Raw genomic sequence first — 20,861 nt, forward strand, 5'->3', positions numbered from 1 at the left:
GAATGAAATGCCTCATGGGTGGCTTTGTAACCAAACTGGAATCAAACCTGCTGTATCTAATCACATGCACATCTTAGCAAGCTCCGTAGTGCCCCTTTACTTATTTAGTCATTTAGTTAGTTATTTTGTGATACAGACAATACCTTCAAGGAATGTTGTGCTGGGTACCCTAACATTTTGTCTTGGGTTAACAAAGAAACTGCACTGCCTTTATGATGTACTACAAATGTAACAAATGACACTATGGTGGTATAGTCCCAAAATTGTCAACAAAAGTTAGGGAAATGTATGTTTTTCTACTGAGTGTCAGATAGTTAACGGCAAAATAGCAGATCTCATTTTCCTAAATCTGCCATGTACTTTGATGTGAGGTAACTTAGAAATATTGTGACTTGCAAAAAATAATAGTGCATACATAAAAGCAGCCATGATTATCTCTCAATCATTTTCATATAAAACAAGAATGATAGAACTTTATCTAAGAATAGATCTACTGATATCTTATATAATATGCCATGTGGAAGAAACAGATAATTTTCTAAATACATAAGCACCCTTCACTACCGCTATTTTCTAGTTAAATTGTAAATTTGTGTCATTAAACCATGTTTAATCGCTTTTTCTTTTAAAATGCATTTCCTTAGCAACAGATTATTACCTATGGAAAAAGAAGGGAGCTGTCTAAACAGTTACAGACATTTTGTTTGCACCATATAATCATTGCTAATGACATGAACAGTTCATGGCTTGGAATGAACAAGCATCATGTTTCGCATACCAGTATTTAACACTGCATTTACTTTTCTTCCTGAAATAGCTTATTACTGAACAAACACAGTAATAAAAAGCTAGGCTGTGTGAAGAGACAGTAACTGGCTCAGGGACCCTACTGTTAGCCATTTTGACTCAGATACATTACTATTCCCAGATGTATTTTATTTCTTGGCTGAGTGAGGTTGGATAATAAATGATATAGCTTCAGCCACTTAAAACCTTCTAGAATAATCAGTCAAGAAGTAGTTAACAGAAACCAGGTTAGAAATGCTGCAAAAACAGACGTGCTAAGTTTACACTGTCTTCCTACAGACAGTAAAGGGAGTGAGATACTGCAACTTTCTAGCAGTACTATCCACTTAATAAGCATGTAGAAATAGAAGGCAAACCATCACATTCATTGTTAATTAGCAGGGTGCATTTGTTTTCAACTTAAAAAAATATTTACAAATGATTAGGCTACAATATAGCAAGAGTAAAAACAGCCTTACTTTGATTAAAAAAATAAAAATAATTACAGTTGTTTGTCTCTGTATCATTTATGTGCATTCCACAATAACATGAGGGAGAATATGTTAAGAGAGTATATTTAAAAGGCAAACAATGGCAGAAACTTAGCTGACTTTTATATTTTTGTTATATCAGGATTTGGTCACTTCCATCCTGGCATCACTCTACCTTGCCCCCGGCTCCTACCATCAGCACAAACATCTCAGTCTTGCTTTATCCATTATGATTTTTTCTGTCCAGCTCCCCTCTTGTTACCAGTGTCTGTGACAATAAATGGGTTAGAGAGATATATATTTAGAGTCTCTTAAATCTGCTCACAGAGCACATACATCCTATAGTGCTACACTGAATTCCGTAACAAGGAAATCAATCCAGTCCTTCTCTTTGGTTTTAAAAGCTTCGGCAATCATGCGGGCTGCCTCTTGGTGCTCCTTCCCCAGCATTGGCACTCCATTTACTTCAAGGATCACATGACCAACTTTTAGTTTGCCACAGTTGTGAGCAGATCCTCCTCTCTAATAAGAGAAAAAAAAACATGCAAATTAATGCCATGTCAGAGTTAGCTGCAGGAAGATGGTTTGATTAGTTTGATATTGCTCGTCACATGATTTATTTTTATTTGGTAACCATTGAGTACCTAGGCCTTTATGGACCTTTTTAGACATTACCTGAGAGATGAAAAAAATAGCTACAGTGAATAGATAAACAACATTTAGGAAGCCTGTATGATATCAGGAGCACAGATATAGCATTTTATTCTGAAGTGAAAGAAATGACATCAAATTAAATATTCATTTAAATCATGCTGACAATAATAATAGCAAGAGAAACTAATTTCCTGCTAGTGTTACTGATGTACCAGCTGTTCTGGTAAAGCATTACAGAGAATTTTATACAGTAAGATGACTGATAATTTATTATCCTGCTAGAAATACTTACGCTAGGAATGAAACATATTCAGATTAATTCAGGCATGATTCTAAATCTAAATTAAGGTGAAATATTAAATATTAAATGTTGTATGGTAAGTTAATCTGAAGCACATCTTCAAACAATATAGACAACTGCTCTGAAGACCAAAGTTTGGCTCACAGTTTCTGGCACATACTGATTCAAGTTGTCAGATGGTTATGTTTTCTTGCTCTTTCCACTGAAGAGTCAGTTTTTATAGGTTTGCCTTTTAGTGAATTTTGTATTATCTGAGGTCAGTGTAACTCAGATAACAAAAAGACAGTTGTTACATTTTCTCTTTAGACTTGTTCTTTCTTTGAGGTGCAATAACCTTGCAATGAGAATAAAGCAGAGCCTACCCCTTGCAAATTCTTTATTTGTGGTTTTACAGCTGCTTATATATAAAGTACATACCTTATGAGAATTTGTGCTTTAGAGCTGTCACTTATGAGTTATTCTGTCTGCAGCAGTATGATGCAATGCTTTGTCAAGTGATTTTATATACATAGTTTCACTTCAGAATCCTGAAACATCACAATCCTGAACTTCATAATCTGGAACCCAAAATCCTGAAAACTCAAAATCCTGAATCACAAAATAATGAAAATATATAGGACAGAAAGAATGACAATATTCCAGTACAAGAACACAGAGAAACACATACAAGACAAAGGATAGCACTTTTCACCAAATATTGGCAGGGGGGCAAGCCACCCTGCGCCCACCCCCACACCCCCTGCTAATTAAATATATAAACTCCAAGATTGCACTCCACAGAAAAAAATGGCAAACATACCATCACATGTGTTCATGACTGCCTGTTGTAACCTTAGTAACATTCCCTTTTAACTTGCTATACTACAACATAACTCATGATAGTGCAGTGAAGTGCAGTCTTGGAGTTGATATATTTAAGAAGCGGGGTGTGGGGGTGCAGGTGGGCTTGCCCCCCTGCTTATATTTGGGGGAATGTAACCTGGTTTGTGTTCTCTATAGTTAGTATATGCATCCTGTGTGTTTTCAGTCTTTTGGGATTTAGGATTCTGAGTTTTCAAGATTTTGAATTTTCAGGATTTTGGGCTTCCAGATTATAAAGTTTTCTGAAATTCAGGATTGTGATATTTCAGGATTCTGAAGTGAAACCATATATATGGGTCTTATGTTGACTGTGTTTATGCAATTATTTGTTGTAAATCTTAGTTTCTGCCCCTTAAAATTATTTCACTCTATCGTATTTGTCTTTCCTTGCCTTTCTAATGACTCGGAAAACTTGCCACACTAGTGTCTTGATTATTTACCCTAGTTTTGTTGTAGTTCTAGACAGCCTTCACATGTCAGTCCATAATGAAATGTTATAGAGACTGACAACCTTGCATCCCTGTAGTCTTTAAAATCTGATCACATGATCAGCATGTTCCAGGTCTCCCTCTCTCTCTACCTTCTTGCCTCTGAACAGTACTCTTGAATTGCAAGATGGATCTGCCCACCAGCAGCCTTTACTCCTTTTTTCACTCCGCTCAATATAATAGCGGTGACACTACATATGTTCCAGTACTATTGCCTAGCTTTTTTGTTTGTGATTAGATTTTAAGGTTTAAATGATGATAAAGCTTAAAAAGTAGGAAATAAGAAAGCAACAGTAATATGGGACATTTTCTTGCAAGATTTAAATTTAGTGGCACGGAATGGTAATTGAGGTACTGGTAGAATTGGGGTGGGAATTAAATTCTTCATCTGGCAATTAGAGAATCAGTAGGCAACAGTAATTACACCATAGCATGAACTGTTACCCCTTATTTTGGAATATGATTAAGGACAATACAAAAAAGGCAAAAGTCTTGGAATTTTGGAGGTTGGAGACTGATCTGCTAGAGAGAAATGTATTTTATTTAATTTTATTTTTATTTGTTGACCAGGTAAGTCCACTGGACATGAGCTCCTTATTCAGGGGTAACCGAAGATCACAGTTAGCTGACGTAATTAGTAATTTAAATGGATGCAGATTGAATCAAACCCTATCTCACAGGAAATGGCCTATTAACAGCTTCTAGCCTTAATCCTCCACATTGTCTGCGCAAACAGTAACAGAGACTGTTGAGATGGAGTGGCAATAGATGAGGAACAGAATGATAGGGGGTAAAACAAGGAATGACAACATAAATAGAGAAGAAATATGGCAGAAAGAGGCAGCCAGGATGGTTGACAAAGGAAGACAAGGGGTGGGGGTGTGGTGGGGGTAGTTGTGATGGAAGCATGGTAGTTTGTTAGAGGCTAAGGGATAGGGTGATGGGTAGAAGAACAGAAATGTCAGTGAAAACAGTTATGAGAAAAGATTTTGCATCATAAACCACAAATGTATTTAAACAGTGATTTAGAGCTCATTGACTCATTGTTTACGTACATACACAACATTTGTCAATATGGATAAAGGACTATCACAATCTAAGAAGAGTGTTTGACTCCTTAAAGTATGACCTTCTGCTACATAAACTCTCTGTACTAAAAGCATCTGAGGATCCTATAAACTGGCTTTGTAACAATTTGCAAAACAGGACTATTATAGTAAAATTATGAAAACATTCAGTCTAACATTAGCACTTTGCTAATTGTTGATAGTACATGTATCTAACTTAAAGTTTGTATTGTTTTCATTATGCAACTGATTCAACTGGAATCCTACTTAAATATATATCATATTCAATGCAAATGGCATATCTCCATATACAGCAGGAAAAAATAATTAACAGATGTGTAGAAACTTTTACAGGATTTACAGATTTTGGCACTGTCGTAATAATAAGCTTGTAACAGTCATCAAAGCAATATTCAGGCTGGGTGTTAGGAATGCGTAGCACAATTAGCTTGTGAGGTCATGGTGTTGTATTATCTGTCACCGTCCATCTCAGTTTAGTGCAATTCTCCTTCTTTCTTTGACAGCCAGACTTGACTGTCACAGGTCATCTCTCCAAGTCCTTCTACCTCTTTGCTGGATGCCCTCATTTCCTCTTGACTTTTTTCTGTCTCTAAGATAATTTTTACCAAAATTGTTTTCTGCTTTCCTGCACATATGCAAACGACTGTAATTTATTCTCTTTGACCTTTTTTTTGCAATTGGAAATACTTTGGCTTTTGGTTTGATGTAATTATTTCATCTGTTGCATAGTGTGCACCCTACCAAACATCTCAGGCACTTCATCTCCATCACTTCTAGATTCCTTAATTGCTCTTCCTTCACTGTCCAGGTTTTGCACCATGCAGAAGTGCTGGTTACACAGCTGTTTTATTCACCTTATGTTTCAGTTTCTTTAGCACTCTTTTGTCACACACCACCCTTAGACTCTGTGCCAGCTGGCTACATCCCCTATGATTCTCTGATTCTAGCTTGGACATCCCCATTCAGATATCCCTTCACCTCAACCACTCCGGATCCTTGACCCACTCCAATATTTTCTTTCAGTCTCAGTTTTCAGCTTCTTCTTACTTCCTCCATTTGCTGTCATGACAACTGTCTTATCTGTATTCAGATTCATTCTATCTGCCTTCAGCTTTGCAATCCATTTTGCTATCATTTACTGATAGGTTCATACATAAGTAATAGGCTGGTTGCCCCTGTGTGCTATTTAAGCCGAGACAATTTCTCTTTTTGTGCTCAAAATATCCTATTGCATTTGGTTATAGATTGCCCTTACCTATTCCATGGTCAATAATTATATATTACCCATAATAATAATACTAACAGAAATCATATCATAAATAATGTGAGCATAAAAACCTATAACAATATTACTATATAAAAATGTATATAGATAAAGCATTTAAGAGCTACTTCTGTCCATTAGTAGTACAGGGGACAGTCCTGGGGTAAATTTTCTTTTTACCATCCATAGATCTAGGATGCACTTGAAAATGGACAGGGATGAACTTTGTTTTATGTGGCTGGGGAGTCTGTTCCATGGGTTCTTATTACTTGATCGAACATTTAGGTTAGCGAATACCTAAGCATCGAACTGGTAATAGCGAAAGCAAAAAAACGTGAACAGCCGATTTAACGCAGGGAAAGAATTCCCTTGGCCGTTATACGGATTTTGCCCCTTTCCCCACTATAGAGTGATCTCGGAATTGGTATATTTAGTTAGCGGGGGTGTATGGGGCACAACCCCCCACATCAGGGGTGTGGGGTGTGAAGCCCCCCACTTCATTTTGGTTTAATTTTTTTTTTTCGGCCAAGGGAATTCATTCCCTACATTAAATCGGCTGTTCACTGTTTTAATTTTTCGATATTACCAGTTCGACATTTAGATATTCACTAACCTAAATGTTCGATATGGTAATATAGACGCTGTTCCACAACAGTGGTATCCTCTGTGAAATATACTTGTCCCTCCAACCATTCTGTTGATGTAGCAGGTTTAGATCCCTAGACTTAGCATTTCTGATGCCATTTACTTGCTGATGTGCAGTAAATCCATCAGTAATGGGTCAGAGAATGCCATGTATGTTAGACACAAGTCACCTCTTAGCAGTCTGTAGGATAGCGAATACAGTGACAGGACTTTCAGTCGGTCCATATAGGACATGTTGTTTAGACCTTGTATCCTTTTAGTAATGTATCTCTGTGGACATTCCATTAGTTGCATGTGTCTGGACAGATACATGCCAAAGGGGGCATTATATTCAATGATTAGCCTAACAAGGGCTGATTAAAGGGGGGCCAGTGAGATCCCTAGATCTAGATGCAATTATTTTGTTTATATGCTGTACAATAGAGAAAGATTTTCTTACAACAATAGACACATGTTGGCCATTGTCCACATAAGATCCCAAACAACTGGGTCAAATGCAAGAGATGTATTGTCAGTGTGGTAGCTCCCTTGGGTAGATAACGTCCCAAAGGATACAATAATGCATTTTTGGCAATTAGTTTCAGACCATTATTTGGACATCACTTATTTAATTTAGACAAAACTTCCTGGAGGATGGCTAAGTCATATGGGGATTCAATGACTGCTCCTAACGTACAGTCATCTGCAAACTTAATCAGCCAGATCCCTTTGGTTTTGTCTTTTACTTCAGAAAACATAAATGCCAAACAACAGAGGCCCCAGCACAGAACCCTGGGGGACTCCACTGGTGACTGGTCTCTTTTTCGAGGTAACTTCCCCTATTTTAATTATCTGTTTTCTATCTGTCAGCCAGTTGGCAATCCAGCAGGTGAAATAGGGGCTTATTCTCAGTTTATTTAGCTTTTCTACTATGCCTGATTGGGGAATTGTGTAAAAAGCTTTGGCCAGGTCGAGCTATGCATGTAATTTTCCTGTTCAGAGTCTGCTTGTAATGCCATATTGTCTGCAAACAGCTGCTTTGTTGATCTGTCCTCTGCAACCTGTTTGCTAATATAGTCCATCCCCAGTATGAACAGTAGTGGGATCAGAGCTGAACCCTGATGCATACCATCTCCCACTGGGAATCCCATCTATGAGTTCAAATATTGATTATACTTGTAACATTGCAGCCTTCTACATAACCTGCACTGAATCTACCACTTTTTACAGACTTCTAACCATCTAAAGACTACCCAAATCAGCTTTCTTGAGTCTTTGGCATATGCTTTCTAGTAGTCTAGGAATGCCCAGTTGTAGTCTTTCCTAACCTCTAGCTTCTGCTCCACTGTGTGTCTCACTGTTAACATTGGGTTGGTTGTGCTGCATCCTAATCTAAATCTAACCTGCTCATCTTGCATCTTACTATCTCCTGCTGTGTGTATTTCTTTATCAATCACCTTCTATAGTAGCTTCATGCACTGTGATAGGTGTCTGATACCAGCTGACTGCCATAAGTGTGAATGTCCCCTTTGTTATTGCACACTGGCACTACAATGAATGCCCCCTTTGTTATTGCACACTGGCACTACAATGAATGCCCCTTTGTTATTGCACACTGGCACTACAATGAATGTCCCCTTTGTTATTGCACACTGGCACTACAATGAATGCCCCCTTTGTTATTGCACACTGGCACTACAATGAATGCCCCCTTTGTTATTGCACACTGGCACTACAATGAATGCCCCCTTTGTTATTGCACACTGGCACTACAATGAATGCCCCTTTGTTATTGCACACTGGCACTACAATGAATGCCCCCTTTGTTATTGCACACTGGCACTACAATGAATGCCCCCTTTGTTATTGCACACTGGCACTACAATGAATGCCCCCTTTGTTATTGCACACTGGCACTACAATGAATGCCCCTTTGTTATTGCACACTGGCACTACAATGCTTATTATCTACTCACCTGGGATATGCTTTTCTCTCCATATTACTGTGAATTGATCATATTTATTGTGACACCATTTGAGCTTGATGCTTTCCCTGAGTTTATTTTTCTAAGTGCTAGTCTTACTTCTTTTAGTGTGGGCTCCTCCTCTTCTTTTATTCTAGGCTATGTATAGAGCAGTACAACTTCTGTGGTGTTTACTTCATTCAGAAGATGCTGCAAGTTCTCCTTCCATCTGACTTTGATGTCCTAATGGATTGGTGAGCAAGTTGTTGCTGTCATCAGTTATAACTTTTGTCCGATGACTATCATCTTTACCTTTCTGTCTTTGCCTTGCAACCTGATAGTTTCTTTGTGTAACCTGCTGAGTTACTTTCCATAAGCTGGTAGAGTGTTTCTGATGCCGTATTCTTTGGTATTGTGGCTGCTTTCTTAGCTTCTTTGTTAGCCAACCAGTATTCCTTCTTAGCCTGGTCTGTCTTTTCTATCTCACACCTTTTTCTGCACTCCATATTTTTTTTTGATAATTTCCTAGACTTCTGCATTCCACTAAAAGCTTTTCTTAGGTACCCTATTTACATACCTGGCTCACTGGCATATCTATTTATAGCCCTCACACATGCTGAGAGGCTGACATTCTTCTTCTTCAAGTCCTTCTATGTTCTCTTCTTTCTGAGAGGCTAGAGCTTTGAATATTTCCTTTAACGTTTGTGTTTTCACTCCACTCAGCTTTGAGGTTTTCAGCCTAGTATCTGTTGATCTTAGAGTCCCTGATCACTGCTTGCAACTGACTGAAGCCACAAGTGGTTTATGCTGTGGGCCTACATTTTCCCTGTGGATGACTTTGCAATCTCTGATTCTACCCCAATGCCCTTTCCGTACTAGGAGGAAGACTACCTGAGTTGCACTTATGCCACTCTTATATGTAGTCTTGTGACTGTCTTTCTTGATGACCCATGTGTTGGCCACCATTAAGCCATTTACCAATCAGAAGTGTAAAATGGCCGCTCCTTTATTCCTGCTACTCCATCCATGTTAACCCACACAGTCCTCATCTCCTTCGCTATCTGTCCAATATTTAGCATTCAGTTCTCTCATTATCTACAACCGACTCATATTGTCTTGCTTTGTATAATAGGTCCTGAAACTGCTGCCTAAATACACACTCTTCCTCACTATCACAACCCTGCCATGTGGGACATAGGCTGAGATTATGAATAATGCTCTGTCTTTACACTGGAGACTGATTTCCACAAGTATGTTACTAACATTCCTCAGTGAAATTCCTCTTCAGAAGACTCTCCCTTCACCACAATTCCCACACAATTTCTGCTCTGTCATTCCCCTTGAATAGTATACTTTGTATCACAAACCAAGTGGCATTGCTGCTCAACAATTCCACCTTGCGTCCTGGATGCAAAGGACGTCTAGATTCCACGTTACCATCATGTTATCCAATCCATTTAGAAGCTTAATTTGCTTCCTGGTTGTGTCCTGTCACCAAGCAAATGGGATTTTAGGAATCTCTGAAATGGGGTCTCAGAATCATATGCCTGTATCAGGGATAAGGAAGATAATTGATCCCACAGGAGTGAAGCTAGGCTGGTAAAGGATAACATTGAGATCTCAAGGTGGATCCCGAGAACAACCAGGATCCTCATCTTATGGCATTAGAAAGACAGCCAGGCAACATGGGACTAGGAAACCTTAGAAACAGAAAGATCACAGACTGTTCAGCACACAAAACTTCTATAGCAGCCTTTTAAACACTAATCTGGCAGTGCCTAGCAATGGATGCTGATCCTACAGTACAAGAGTAACATAACCGGAACAAGATACTCCAACCAAAAGCCTGGCAGCCATGTTCTACACACATTTCAAATGTGTCAGGCCTTTTCATGCAGGCCTAAGGTAAAGACAATTACAGCAGTCCTAGTATGAAGATATTAGGACATGAACTACCACTGCAAAGTCCACTGAAGGAATAAGCTACTACATCGTGACAATATTTTTATGATGGAAATGACATGTCTTGATTATAGCAGTCTCACATTTCTTAAGTGTGAACCTATTATCAAACATTATGCGCAATGCAGTAAAAACTAACTCCACATGATCCCTTCCACTCAGAAAATTAAATAAAGGGAGAAAGTAACAGAACCTATAAGGGTCAGGTGATGGCAGGCACAATTACTGCTTCTGTTTTATCACCACTGATATTATGTCAGGTTGATGTCATCCAGGTGAGTTTATCATCTCAGCAGCATTCTGCAGTGGTAAAATATTGCTCAGGACCTTGCAAAAATTAAAGCTACAACTGGAGTCAGTATACCAGCTGCAGTTGATAATGGGCCCTCTTATGACCTTACACAGTGGCAGCAACTTTACACCAAACAGCAGTGCAGTAACTATGGAGCTCTGAGAACCTCTGAAAGTCATTGGGTTGCTACTGAGAAATTAATTCTAGAAACTACAACATGAGTATGACCTGAAGGGTAAGATGCAAACCGTCTAAGTACAGTGGATGTTAAACCACACCGAGGAGGAAAGTGAGCCATCAGAATGTTGATGTCTACCATACCAAATGCAAAGGACAGATCAGTGAAAACCAAGATGGAAAATAATCATTGATCTCTTTATTCTAACAATGACACTACCACCACCACTGTACATGCAGACCCAGTGCTGTCTCTTCATCTAAAGTAAGACTGTCAATGATAAAGTAGGTCTTGGAATGTTAAATAAGAACTCGGCTCTGTGCAGTCCACTTTCTCAGCGATCTTGTTTATGAATGGCAGACTACAGACTGAGCAGGATCTGATGGTCTTTTGAGATGAAAAGATAAGCAACATCTTTAAAGATGGAAGAAAAATCCTCCTTCCCTCACTGATGGTTAAACAGTGGGGGAAATGCACTGGACTCACTGACCAGAAGCAAAACCTTATCTGTCAAGATTGTCCTGGGTCAAAAATCACAACAGGCTGCATATACAAATGATACTGAAGCTATAATGTTTTCATAAATGATAAAAGGAAAACTCAGAAAAGCAAAACAAAATTATTTACACAAGGTCTACTGCTATTTAGCACTGACACATTCTAGAAGGAGGGAATGTCCTGATCTAGGCAACTGTATCAAAATATCTGTGTAGCATCCTCAAACTAAGGATAAAGAAACGTGTTAAGGTTGTTATGGCAAGATGGACTGGACTGCAAAGAATGCATATCACATGAAACAGCATGATTATGTGTGGCAGAAATCTCATTGCACAAGAGCATTTTCTTCATGTGGATTACATCTGTTTGGTATGCTCCATAACGGACATTAAAACTCAGATTGGCCTCAAACAGACAGGTTCTCTTTCAAATGAACTCTAATCACCATCCCCAGCTGGTACATCCCAGAAAGCTTAGGATCCATCTAACATCATGACTAACTACCAGTCTGGGGTATATACACACTTTAGCCACTTGGTCCAAAACATGGGTTGCTCATATTATAAACAGCTATCAAAAATAAGGAAAACTGCCACTGACCCCAAAGAAACTCTCAGTACGTGAATAAGAGAGCCAATATAGAGTTTTTCTAAAATTTTTATTTCACATTGGTTCATTATTAGGGGAATGAGTCATGTGGAGGTCCAGCTTGAAGTGGAACAGGTGATATTCTGAACATAATGCTGCTTTTCTCAAGTCTGGTTACAGCAACATGTTGCAACACCAAGTACAGTGAGTGTCCTTTAAGAAGGTGGCAGTAGCAATCAATAAAGGCAAAACTTTCTAAAAATATGAAGAAAGTTCCATGGAAAGGCCACTGGGTTTGTCATCAACCAAGGCACCGAAGTAACTAATTATGTCCATTATGGGTAATGATGCACCAGGCTGAAAAGGAAGTCAGAGAACTCTTGCAGAAAAGCCCCAGTACAATAAAACTGACAGTAAACCACAAGCATTCTGCAATTCAGTCCTGCCCCAGCATATACTCAAAGATGTTAGATCTACCAGCATTCACGTGGGACATCTGAAGCATCAACGAAAGAGACAGCTACTCCACCGTTGCTACTACTCTGTCTAGGGCTATGAAATACACAGAGATCTGCAAGTACACAGGCAGCAAGATGAGGTCCTGAGTTATCATCCAAACAGGTCTTACTGATAACTACTGAGTCAATCATGTAAACCAAAGAAAACAAGGCCCAAACAATTCCAGGCTTGTTTTGGATTGACCTGGTAAACCAAAGGCCATATACTTTACCCTGAATTGTTGAGAAATAGAGTTCAAACCATGAAGTGCCAAAGTCTTGGGTTTGCCAATGGTGACAGCTCTACTACTACAGGCTGATTCACCAACTTTCATGTGATGTGTTCTGTCAGTGAGCCAATTGGTTACCCATCAAATGACGTAAGGGTTAATCCTCAGCTTGGAGGTTTACTCAATGATACCTGCATGGGGATTGTGTCAGAACACTAGGCCAGATCATGATAGGCAGTGTGCACGGAACCTATAAGCTCCTCATTAGCACTGTTCAAGAAAAATCTTGATGATTGGATGGGAGATAGGAAATTCATCCCGGGGATCACTTCTGTGGCTCTGCTTGACAGTGGCACAGGAAAATAATTTTCTTGGGTGGCAAAAACCAGGGTACCTTTGGCTAGGCTTATATAGACCCTAGGGCCAATAGCCTAGTACCTACCTATGAACCTATGAACCTTCATAGAGGCCTATAACACAGGATCCATGGTTTGTGACATCATCACAGATCACCTATGGCATGACTCAGCACATACACCTTCCTGATATGGTTGAATATACAGTTCAACACACCCTCCACATGGCCTATGTTCCCATACAAGGTTGCGTATCAACATACATCCACCTGAGTTGGGGGAACAGCACCTGATGCATGCATTTATAGAGACATCCTGACTTTCCTTGACTGGGAGGTAGACCAACATGTTATCATGGACCTCTTCTACATGTACACTAGTAATATTCCAGAAGTGTTCAACAGAGCTGTGTGAGTTCTTAATGCTACATTATGTCTGTTACATCTGATAGATGTCTTCAAAGAGGCCACTGAGGGTATGCATGATGACAACAGTATCATCTTGTGGAACTTGACCGGGTCAAGGCATTTGATACAAATCCACACTGAGCTATTCAATCAACACTGTCATATGTGGCCATAAACAGCTACATCACCAAATGGATAGACCAGTGTATGACATATGTGGCATTTCACTATGTTGAAATGTGTGACATAACCTATATGTCAGGTCCAGTGATCAGACTGATACATCAGGGCTGTCTGCTAGGCCCTTTTCTGCTCATTAGTTAAGTGATAGACATTGTAGATGACATATATATGCTGTGTCCAAACAGCTGCCTGAAGGACTACAGATTGTGGGCAATCATTGACTCCAACTGAGATATTAGTATAATACAGACAGCATCAACACATACCAAAAACTGCTCCCACAGCCATGACAACACCTGCATTGACAAGAAACATGAAGGGAATTGTTGAATCAGGAAACACACACACCACAAGTATAATGTGGACATCATGCCCTATAATCAGACCAGTAGGTATGTGATCTGTGTCCTGGGATAGATGGTAACTGGTACATTCACCAGCATGTGGTCACAGTGCCAACTACTCCCTTGAATAACAAGTACTGGGTATGTGAAGGACATGCACATCAGAGGGCAAACTAACATCATGGTTCCCAGCCTTCATCACACCAATATCTGTGTACAATGCACCCTTCTTCATGTACCTCCCTACACATCTTCCAGTGAAGTGCAACTGAAGTGTGCCACTTTTGTCACAGTGTTCTGTCTCATAGCTTATTGGCCACAGCTAGGTATTCTTTCTGTGGAATATACATGACTGTCTGGTGGTACAGAACACCAATCAAGTTGTTACACCAGATGCATGCGTGCTACTTCTTCTGCTTATGCACACACTACATGCATGGGTGTTTGACAACATTAACGACATGTATCTTTTCTGTGACAGTGTGGATTGTGCCATATATATGCCATGCACACAAGGCAACTAGCCTGTATTGCCCATAATGTCGCATACAGGTATAACAGTGTTCCTCCCAACACCTCTTGCAGATATTACAATGCCAGCACAATGTGCATGGTTACCCTCATAGAGTGTGGATGTATCATAATAGCTGTTCAAGTGTGTGTGTGTGCAGGCTCATCTCTTATCATTGCATATCACATAAGGTATGTCAGAGGCATGGAGTTAGTAGTGGTATTATTCTGATATTGTCCATGATTGTGGTTGGTTCTTGTAATGCTTTGCATGGCCCTTTACCTTGTGGTCACCTTGATGGAGACCTCTGCTGAGACTACACTCATATTCAGGCATATCAGTTTGCACAGCTTCACAATATGCACCCTACCCCAATTCCATGTCAGATCCCTGATATATGTCCTCTGCATTGTTCATGTAAGGATGTTTATCTCACACAGACAACCTCCCCATTGTTATGACACCTTGTGTGACAGTCACAGACAATACATTTTCACTGTACTGTCCATACTGTACCACATAGATATGTGTTTGGTGTTGCTGCTATAACCACCTTCCACTGACATGCCCTTCTCTGCTGTACATGAGGGAGTTTCACCTGTCCTCTTTCCCTGTGTTCATTCTTACAATTCATCTGTGTGTCCCTATTCAATGCGCACACTTCCCCTAAGTGATCTTTTTACATGGCAGCTCATGTCCTGTTACAGATCATTAACACAGCTTCAGTACAGAATGCCAAGAATTGGATATCACAATACTCTGCACTATAGGTACACTATCCTATACTGTGTTTGGACCATATACTTCCCATTCATACCTCTCAACTATCCAGATATTCCCAGGATATCCAAATGTTTTCCTCATCAAATCTGTGGCTTTCTGCCATATCACTGGGATGATCTCTGGACTGATCTGATTCAATATTATATACATTTGAGCTCATACCTCTTACTTGTCCTGATTTGTGTAGAATGTCCAATTTTTGTCTTATATTTGTGAACTTTCATAACAGTTTCGTTTTCTGGCAAATCATTGGCATGTCATTGCAGACTGAAGTCAGAAAGCGATGACTGACATTTGAGTTTAAAATTTCATGCTCTTCATAAAGTTCATGCTAAAATACTACCTATTATTCTATCAACTTTCTAAGTCTGGAAGTGCAATATTAACAATCTGTCCCTATTTTTGGGCCTTTGTCCCCCATTATGTATACCTTTGTCCATATATCTTGCTTAAAGAGGATGACAGGTATGTTTGAGTTTCATTCTACAACATTTCTATGTAACATCTTATTTATTTATTTTTTTATTTATTTAACATTTGTTTACCAGGAAAGTCCGATTTAGAACAAAGCCAATTTTCAGCAGAGTCCGTGGAGAAACGCTCCAGATGCATGTCTTTGTACTGTGGGAAGAAACTAGAGCACCCAGAAAAAACCCGCACGAATGCAGGGAGGACATGCAGGCTCCACAGAGAAGGCACCCCAGCCGAGAATCGAACTGGAGAACCTCTTGATGTAAGGCGACAACGCTACTGCTGCCATCTATGGCAAATACATCCCTGTTTCTGGTTAAATGTCCCTGAATTATGTTGACCTTTGTGGAGATATGTTACACTAACAGATTCACAGCTATGTGGTCATTGTGGCATTCTATGCAAATCCGCAGACGGTAGCTGCTCAGCTTTAAGTAGAATTGTATCCATGTTTGCTTACATGGTTTCCTACTGAGCAACACTGTTGCCAGCCATGAATCCTAACTTAGGAGTGCCATATGTCATTAATATGCACTGCTTGGTACCACTCAAAGCACACTGACATGCAAACATGCAAACTCCATGTACACTGTGCATGAAGCCTACACAGGGCTTATTGAGTCCATTGTTATCAATTTTCTTTTTATGTAGCATATATCCTTTTACTGGCAATTTATCTATTACCTCTCTCCACAAAAAATCTTAGCATTCTGATTTTTGATGACATCATTTGCTTTTGATAAAGAAAATAGCATAAATGCCATTCAAATTAATATAAAAGGTATTTTGTCAGTAAATATACTCTGTTATGTTACAGAGTAATGCAGACTGCTAGAATTCTGGAAGAAAGAAACATTACTCATGCAAAGAATATGATATGTAACCTTCATTCAGGCTTTGTTCCTGAAAAATGGAGAACAGCTACAGTTATTCCCCTCCACAAAGGTGGCCTAGCAACAGACCCAGGGAATTACAGACCCATAAGCCTGACCTGCATCATCTGTAAGGCCACTGAATGTAATATTATGGACCTCATAAAGACATAGGTGACCTCCAAACCCTGGATCCTACCCAATTCAGCTTTGTGAAGGACAGATCTTGCTTGTTAAATCTGGTGGATTTCTTTAAAAGTGTGACCAGGGCCACTGATGAGGGCAAATCCATGCACACAGCATACCTCAACCTGGCAAAGGTTTTTGACACAATCCCACATTCAGGCATTACCAATAAACTTAGCAAACTGAATGTAAACCCCTTTTTTGTAAGATGGGTTACCAACTGACAAATTTTGCAGATGACTGCAAACTAGGTATAATCACTGAATCCCCAAATTATGTCAGTTTATTCCAGGAGGGTCTCACACAAACCAGTGACTGAAGTAATAGTCACAGTCTCAAACTGAATGCAGAGAAATGCATCATCATTCCCTTCAGCACAAACAACATCCCTTCACACTATCAAATCAACAGCAACAGCCTAAGTACCCATGAAGTGGTAATGGACCTGGGATCACAGGTTGACCACGACCTTAACACTTCGACCACCATGTGTCTACCATTGTAAGGAAAGCTTTCCACACAGCTCATATGATTAGTAAAGGCATCGCCTTGAGAACAAAAGAAGTTATAACCCCCTTGTACTCTGCACTTATCTGGCCCACAACTGACTACAATGTCCCATTCAGTATGTACCGTACTAAGCACCTGCAGGAATTAGGGAGACCTCAGAGGTTTCTAACAAAGAAGATCAAGGGCCTCCAGCATATGCCTTACATGGACTGACTAAAGACCTTGTCACTATGCGCTGTATTAGGGGAGTCTTATACCTGGTCTGCAGAGCAGCCCAAGACCCAAACCTAATGAACTTCCTGCATATCTGTAAATCAAATAGATCTAGGGCTACCCATTCCAGTGGGCTTACATATGTCCTGTGAATTAAATAGGACATGCTGGCGGGACAGATTTATCTTCCGGTGACTGCCTCATCTTTGGAACAGGCTACCAATTCATGTGAAACAGAGTGCCTCTATGACACTGTTCAAGAGGAACCTAGATGAGTGGATGGGCACTGTAAATTCTTAACAGGGATAGTGCCCACAACCATCCGGGACATGGGCAGTTATCACTAAATGCAATCTTGGGTACTGACTAGTACTTCTACATTATTACACTGGGTTGAAATGGCTAGGCTTAAAATGACTTCTGGGTCGATATCTTAGTAATCTCCTATGATCCTATGACCCTATAATCCTTTGTTCCTTCAAAAACAATGACAAATGCAGACAAGGGGCATTTCTATTTGAAAAGCAACTTGAAATATGTATTGATAAATAATTGCCTTTTCTCACATGTGCATCAATCCTTTCACAAACAAAAAATGTAAAAGGGGATAAGTTTTATGTGGACCTCTGCCAAGCAAATTGAGGATTCTGGAATGAAAACCAGCTCTGAGAAAAACCACAATCATTCACCATTTGTTACACTAACTTTTAGGCTTTACTGGAAGGCACATGGAGTTTTTTTTTTGCTCCATTTTGTCTGACTACTTAAACTCTTAGGAGTGCCTACTGACCTATTGTCCCTCCTTCCTATTCCATTTAGCATCAACATCACTTAGTAGGGGGCTCTCCATTCCATTTTTGCCCTCTAGTGATCACATTTACTGACAGAGTAGTGAATGAAGAGATGTTTTTTGGTTTGGTTTTTGGTTTGTTTTTTTCTCTTTTGGCTCCCCACAGCAGACCAGCAGCTGATTTCAGTTCATCATGCAGGCTTACAAAAGTATTTAGAGTTTGCTGGCATTCTACTAAATTATAATATGCTGCCGCATAGAGGTTTATAATGTACATATAAAGTGCTTTTGTGGCTTATAACATGCTTAGAATTTGTTGTATTCATCCAGGCTCTCCATGTTTACAATGTACTGTCTTCACATTGCCTCAGTCAATTCTTTGCTCACATGGGGTTAGCCCTCTGTTCTCTCCAGACGGTACTGTTGTGGTAGCACCCAACCAAACACTATTACAAGACATAAAAACTGCTTATCAGCCTATCAATCCTACTCCCATCCAACTATTTCAGGTCCTTGATCTGCTATTTGGGATCCAGCCACCTAAGTCATAGAGAGGACTACAATACCTTTCAACTGCCCCTAATTTTGTAGCACATTTGATCCATCCACATTAAAACTGGATGTTGTTTTGAGAAGTTCTTAGCTAACAATGACAGTGTTTCAAATTTGTTTCTAGTTTATGCCTTTTTTTTACTATTTAAGTGTTGCATTCTCCCTAATTGTGTGAGAAACATCTGAGAGCTATGTAAGCAAAAATTACAGTGTGTCAAACTATGTGCCCTGAAAGGCACAAGATAGTATATGCATCTCTGTGTCAACAAATTATCTAGCAAGAAAATATCAAACCCCCAAATAATGACAAAGACTGAAGAACATTACATAACAAGGACCAAAAGCAAATCCTCCACAAAGAAACCAGTAGAGTTTCTACACTGCTATATTTCCCATTACCACGTCATAGATTATTCTTCACCTAGTTTCAGTTTTTGAGGACTGTCCATTGCAGTCCTGAAAAATGACCTGTCATTTTGTCACCTTGGACATGGTTATAGTAGTTAGCCAGATAATGGGTCACAGTCCCACACATGCAGGATATGGAGGTCTACACTTTCAATGTAAACATTCTGATAATATGCTGAACATTTGCTCCCCTTTCTCAGCTAAATGAGCTCATTGAATTGCTGAGCTACAAACCCAACCATATTTCACAGCAACCATAGATCAGTTAGCAGGTTTATGACCACAAATGAGGAAAAAAATATATATATTATATATGAGTTCTATTTATTTCATATTGTGAGCTATACTGGCTTTTTTGAATGAGACTGTGGTACATCACAGTTTGGGATAGTCTCCTTTTCTCAAATGTAGAGTGATCTTGGAGCTGGTATGTATAAACAGCAGGTGGTATGAGGGGTGCATGGAGGCTTATCCCTGGAAATATTCAGTGAGATGGAGCCATAGATGTTTCTATCTATTATATCATACAATTTCAAAATCATATTTTCCAAACTTAAAAATGTTGATCTCAAAAGATCAAGACTGACACAAATTGAAAACAAAGAAAAAAACCCTTCAAAATCTATTTATGCAGGGGGACAAGCTTGCATGGACCTCCACACCCCTACAACTTTTATCTCTCTCTCTCTCTACACACGCACACACACACACACACACACACACACACACACACACACACACACATATATATATATATACAGATCTATATATGGGTACACTACATAATCTCGAAAGTTTGAAATACAGAATTTCAAAATCTCGAGACTATATAGCCGAAGGCCCTAAATACCGAAAGACCAGAAGTGCAAAATTCAAAATCCTGATGTATGGAGATATTGAAGTAGCTCTTCTGGTGTTGTGGTTTGTGGATGGATAGGTGGAATTCAGGTAAGTATCTATGTGTAAGTGTGTTCGTTGGGGGCTTTAGTGTGTGTTAGTGTGTGTTGCGGCTGTGATGTATGTGTGTGAGGGACTGTAAAATGTATGGGTGTGAGTTTCCCTTTTGTGTCTGTTTGTGCGATCTCGGAGTTAGTATATTTAAGTACGGGGTGTGGGGGTGCTTATCTGTAGTGTAGAATATGTTTGATTGTGGGGGGAAGTTATGTGTATGTGTGTGCTGTATGTGTGTTGTACATTCGGGATTTCGAATTTTGCGCTTCTGGTCTTTCAGCATTTAGGGCTTTTGGCTATATAAACTCGAGATTTTGAAATTCAGTAGATTATGTAGTGAACCCATATCTATCTATATATATATATATATATATATATATATATGGGAGCGCTTTATAATCTCGAAATACTGAAATGTCGAATTTCAGTATTTCGAGACTATAAAGCCAAATGTTTACAATAGCAAAAGTTCATAATCGCGAATTCAAATATCTCGAATTTACGGTTATGACATTACGCTACGTAATGTCTGGGATTGTGTGTTGATGGTGTGTGGTG

General features: G+C 39.4%; 1 protein-coding gene across 1 annotated transcript in view; it reads right to left on the reverse strand.

The window, feature by feature from the left end:
• Positions 1–12,512: 12,512 nt before the first annotated feature.
• LOC122790639 (whirlin-like) overlaps positions 12,513–20,861 on the reverse strand; it is a 288,251-nt gene continuing 279,902 nt past the window's right edge. Inside the window, exon 5 of the mRNA XM_044058164.1 lies at positions 12,513–12,770. Within this exon, the coding sequence (XP_043914099.1) occupies positions 12,513–12,770 (258 nt within the window). The remainder of the gene's footprint in view (positions 12,771–20,861) is intronic.

This window comes from Protopterus annectens, chromosome 16.part0 (genome assembly GCF_019279795.1).
Source record: "Protopterus annectens isolate FY-2018-M chromosome 16.part0, PAN1.0, whole genome shotgun sequence".
Classification (NCBI taxonomy): domain Eukaryota; kingdom Metazoa; phylum Chordata; order Ceratodontiformes; family Protopteridae; genus Protopterus; species Protopterus annectens.